Source organism: Trachymyrmex septentrionalis, unplaced genomic scaffold, assembly GCF_001594115.1.
Source record: "Trachymyrmex septentrionalis isolate Tsep2-gDNA-1 unplaced genomic scaffold, Tsep1.0 scaffold721, whole genome shotgun sequence".
Lineage (NCBI taxonomy): Eukaryota > Metazoa > Arthropoda > Insecta > Hymenoptera > Formicidae > Trachymyrmex > Trachymyrmex septentrionalis.
In genome coordinates this window covers 1,044-6,423 of record NW_017305907.1, presented here as the reverse complement: position 1 = coordinate 6,423, position 5,380 = coordinate 1,044, and the positions used below count along the sequence as shown (strand labels likewise).

Here is a 5,380-nt window from a genome sequence, read left to right as displayed (position 1 = left end):
CGGTCCACTAAGGCTGCGTAGTAATCGCCATTGATCGTTTGCTTCGACGGAAGATAATCGATACGAATTATCGCGAATAACCGCGCGCATTCTGTGGCCATCACCTTTTTCCGGCTTTTTCAAGGTCTTTGCCTTCTTCGGAGCTGGTTCACTCGGTGAAATCAATTGTTTTGACTGTTCCTTTGTCTCGGGTGTGAAGTAATGGATCCATGTTTCGTCCACAATAATGAACCGACACAGAAATGTATCTGGATTACGTTGAAACATCTCCAAACATTGTTTTCAAATCGTTACACGGTCGCGCTTATGGTCCACAGTGAGCAAACGCGACAGCCATCTTGCCGATAGTTCTTTCATACCCAATTGTTCGTGCAAAATTGAAATCACTGTGCCATGTGATATGCCCGTGGCCTCAACAAGCTCGCGAACTTTCACTCGTCGATCAGTCGAAACAATATCGTGGACTTTATCAATGATTTCTGGCGTAGCAGCCTCAATTTGTATCGGTTAATTCGACATCGTTGCCTAATTGAGTGACGCGGAGCGATTTAATTAACATCCACGTAATCGATCGACCATTCGAAACTGAAGCTCCTGATAATATGGCTTAATAATGCAAATTATCGTTATAACTCGATCATAATCGATCGAGGAATTAAGTTTATAAGTTAAAAAAGACATCAAAATTTTTTTCAAAAGTATGTTATTTCAAGTTTATCAACGGCGCTGTTACGTTTATTTCAAAATTATTTATTTATTTACACTAGTGTCTAATTTTAAGAATAAGTTCAATTAAAAAATAAAAAACAAATACTTTTATGTTACATCCAGACTCCACAGTTTCTTTCTTCGATTAAAATTTTCGTCATCGTCATAAGAATTGTTAACAAGTAACACCTGTAGATCATCTGTTTCTACCATAGGAGGTTACAATAGTGACGAGTAACATAGTCGAATAACATTTACCTTTTTCAATTAATAATCCACTCGGGACGAAATTGTTGGATTACATATTTGAACCAAGTACCGAATAAGCGAATTTTATCCCGAAGAATAGGAGAAGTAAATATATAGATTAAGAATTATAAACTGAAACAGCAGTTTGTAATAGATGACACATGTGGCTCTAAACTATTGGACATCCGATAAATGGTCGGAAATTGTCTTAGACACATACCCTAGTATTCCATTTCACAACCGATATCCTTAATCCTAATTCTATATTAGACCAATAGCACACGCGAGCTCTGCACCACTAACTCGCCAATATAAAAGGAGACCCTCCACGAACAACAGTCACACACACCCAATCGTCACACAGTCGCTCAGCCGAGGACGCATTGTTTCCATTTCACTTTCGCCACCACCGGTTCCGCCGGTTCTAACTACCCTAATCGCAATGTGTTAGAGGTGTGATATCTCCTGCTCGATCTCCGTTACCTGCGTTTTGACGTTCTGACGAATTGTTTCTGAACACTCCTCCGCTAACATCCGTTAGTCATTTCAATCCGGTTTCCCCGAGAGGAAAACGTCTCCGACGATCTGTATAGACAGCGCGGAGTCCTTAGAAGAAAGAACTTTCCTTCTCGCCAACTGAGGTCCTATTTCCGCATTCAAGAGAATGACACTCTTGCGTCACCCATTAGCCAATTCCTGCGGACTACCGCATCTGTTCCTGAGGGGACCTTCACAATCGGCCTTCATTATTTTCCACATGAAATCCGGCATGCAATTGGCAACCGGGCAACGTCCCCGTTCCTGTATTTATTTCGCACTCTCCCAATATTTAATTCCGGTGGAATTATTCTTTCTCCTTCCTCCGTTACTATCCATAAAATAAACTAAACAAAACGTATGTGCTGACGTCACCCTGAAACCTGATTCTTTGGCGATTTATCATGCATAAAAATGTAAAATAATTATTAAATAGATATCGTATGTTAAGTAGTAATAATGATTATCGTCTATGAATATTTCTTTTCTTTTACAGTAATCACAGTTAATGTATAAATTAGTTCGTAATAAATAAGCTTATTAATGTATAACCTTGTTTTTTTATCTTCTATTCTGATCTTATATATCCGATTGATAATGGTTAGTAATAATAAACTATATTAATAATTCTTGATCTCTTAGCGACTTAAGATATTCCTTAAAGACATGACTTAAAATAAGAACAAATTATGAATACTGTCAAGAATATTTATTTGTTCATATCCAAACAAGAAATTAATTGATTCAACTAAATGCAGTAAAAAACATTTGTAAATATATACATATATATATATATATGTTTCAAAATTCGTACTCGCAAAGTACAAGACGTGATACTTTAAAACAAACAATTTTTTTCTTTAACAAAATTAAATAATTTTTGCGTTTACTCATACAACTTCAACCTGCTCTCCTGCAAAAACTACTTGTCAGACGCAATTTTGTAAAAGGAATAAGTTATTTCTTTTAGCGTAAAGTATAAAGTTTTGTACTTTGCGGGTGCGAATTTTTAGAACACTCTATATACACTGGGCAACAAAATTAACATAACGCCTATTCACTTTGCAAAAATAGGCAAATTTCAAGATACAATAACTTCGTCAAAAATTGTCGCATCGGGATGTTTAAGAAAGCATTTTACAGGTTGAAATGTCTATTTTTCAGATCGCTATTTAAAAAAACAATCTCATGGAGATTTCATGAAGTTACACAAACATAAATAAAAATATAAAATCTCAACATTTTTTACAAAATTTGTGGAGTTCCACGGAGTGGACTAAAAATTGTATACAAATGTGATGCATCATTCGAAAGAACAAATCTTTACCTATAATTTGCTTTTTTACAAATCTCCGTACGATTTTGTTTCATCGAGTTATTTAACGTTGAAGCAAAAATATGTTTTTTAAGGAATCATATCGAAAATTTAATTAATAAGAAATATATATTATATTATTCGAAACATCTAACCGTGATGATAGCATTCTTTGTCGTATTTGATATATTTTTTAAGAATTATTTGTTATTGTTAATGTATATTTTTATAAATTAATAATTACGAAGAATGTATTTAATTACTCAAGATCTATTTTATATTATGACAATATTTGTCAAACATTTAACAAACAGAAGGACTCTTCCTATACAAAATAAATAAAGGGCAAAGTAAGAGTCAAACACATTTATTAAATTGTCACACAATTAAAAAAAATACATTACAAATAAAGAAAAGTAAAATTGAAAAAAATAATAAGCTCAGTTTAATTAAAATATTACAAGGCATTGTTAGGCTACCACCTACCTAAGTACGGCCCACCGAGCGTGCACCCACGGTGCACGAGCAGCGTGGAGTAGGGATAGCCTAGGAGGCGCGCCAATCGTCATTCGGCTCAGAGGTACGCGGCAATGATCGGAGCGCTTGCCCCACTCCTCCCGCGCCAAGGTCGATGACTGGGATATGGAGAGGGAAAGATACGCGCAGAATACATTCTTGCGTAGCGCATAGTCCATTCATGCGTAGCGCATAGTGGTGGGGGAGTCCAAATTCTTATTGACCAAACGACCGTCTCGACGGAGGGGCGTAGGTGAGGGATTTTTTTATCTAAATAATATGTAAATGTGATCGCGGAGATATATCCAGGGTGACAGAGGCTCGAATTATTTTCTGCTTAAACGATTAATAAATATTGTTAATAACAAAAAGGGATACAATGTAGGGTCGAGTTGAAAAAAATCTTTTTTTTTTTTCTTTGAAATTCTTTGCCAAGAATTCCTTCTTTTCACGTTTATCCCATTTTTTCATCATTTCGAATTTTTCATTTCCACCACCACGACATTAACCCATAACTCTTCCACCTCTTTCTAGATCTACATGTTAGGCTCGATTCCCATTGGTCACAAACCGAGCTGCGTCAAACGTTGAAGTAAGAAAGAGACGGAGGCCGAAGGGCACAGAAAGCTGAAAGATACAAATCGCCGAGGATGATAGGGTGGGAGAAGAGGAATGCAACGTTGCCGGCGTAACGACAGAATATGAGGACGTGCATATATCCTGATGGGTATCGCGCAGGTGGTGAGGACAGTCCGAGTGAAAGAAGCGAAGTGGGCAGTCCACAGCGAAATCGACTACAGCGGTCAGTTCTATTGTAACCGTCGCGCTTAACACGAAGTATCTCTGGTGAGCCTTTGTAAGAGTTTAGAGAAAATTGTCTCGTGCTTTCAGCTCGTATCTTTCGGGGTGTCATTCGCGCTCGCGAGCATCGCATTGATAACTTTGGACCAAAAACGTGATATAACGAGAGAACGTAAAGACAGACGCAACGTAGAGACAAACGCCGCATCTTCTGGTAGTATCATTCGCGATTCGCGATCTACGTTCTACGCGGTCTACGTTCGCAAATTTGCACCAAAAAAAAGCCGTATCTTTGGACAAGTAACAGTAATACGCTGTGAAAACTGAAAACTGATCTCGGACTTATTCCTAATTTAAAAAATGGGGGATATACAAGAAAGGCCATTAGATCTTTCGAAGAGATCACGGCAACGGCGGTTGAGGTCGCCGGAGACAAAAATCCAAGCAGTTAACAGAGTTCACAATGGTGAATCAAAGGCAGCAGTGGCACGTGACATCGGTGTACCTGAATCCACCCTTAGAGGGTGGTGCAAGTCTGAGCAAAAATTACTCTCGCAATTAAATAACATGAGAGCATCGGGAGCATCAATGCCAGGAACATCCTTGGAACAAATTCTAACTACTTCTAGTGTTGATAACAATAGTGCAGTCGGTGGATCATCGTCGAGATCAACACCTACAACTTCCCAAGCGATGTTGGGAATTCCATCGACATCTACAGCTACCGAGAGAGTTACTGATGAATTTGAAGCTGGACCGTCGCAAAAAAGAAGAAAAATAGAGAACACTTCTGCTTCCAGTAGTACGATGGTAAATAATATGCCATCAACATCGGGTCGTCAACCGATGATCAACCATGATGCGAACATATATAATTCGTATTTATACCATGCCAATTTGCCTGATACGACCAAGTCAAATGTGCCAGCAGCCATATTATCCACACTTGCGAAGAGTTCGGAATATTATGCTTTTTCTGCAGCATACATGAATTTTGTTGAAACTCTGGCTAGGACCAATACGTCGTCAGCGTTGATGAGGGGGCCACCCTGCGAGCGGGGTACTCGCGGCGCGACCTCTGCCTTCCATGATAGAGCGAGGCGAGGGGGAGGTGGTGTCTCCCTCTCGCCTGGTAGAGTAAAAGACTTTCCCCCTCCCCCCTAATTATGGGGCAAAAGCGAAACTAGGTAAAGGACTCGGGGAGGTTTTAGTGGGTGCAAGTCCCACACTCCTCCTCGCCTCCCCCCCGGGGGG

General features: G+C 39.1%; 1 protein-coding gene across 1 annotated transcript; it reads left to right on the top strand.

Annotated features, from left to right (window-relative positions):
• The first annotated feature begins 4,486 nt into the window (after window positions 1–4,486).
• Window positions 4,487–5,290, top strand: LOC108753847. Its single transcript, XM_018495782.1, has one exon. It carries the CDS (start codon window positions 4,487–4,489, stop codon window positions 5,288–5,290), a length of 804 nt encoding a protein of 267 aa, XP_018351284.1.
• Window positions 5,291–5,380: the final 90 nt, after the last annotated feature.

Bases quoted from the DNA above. Each gene is read 5' to 3' on its own strand.
- LOC108753847 (XM_018495782.1), top strand. From the start codon at position 4,487: ATGGGGGATATACAAGAAAGGCCATTAGATCTTTCGAAGAGATCACGG.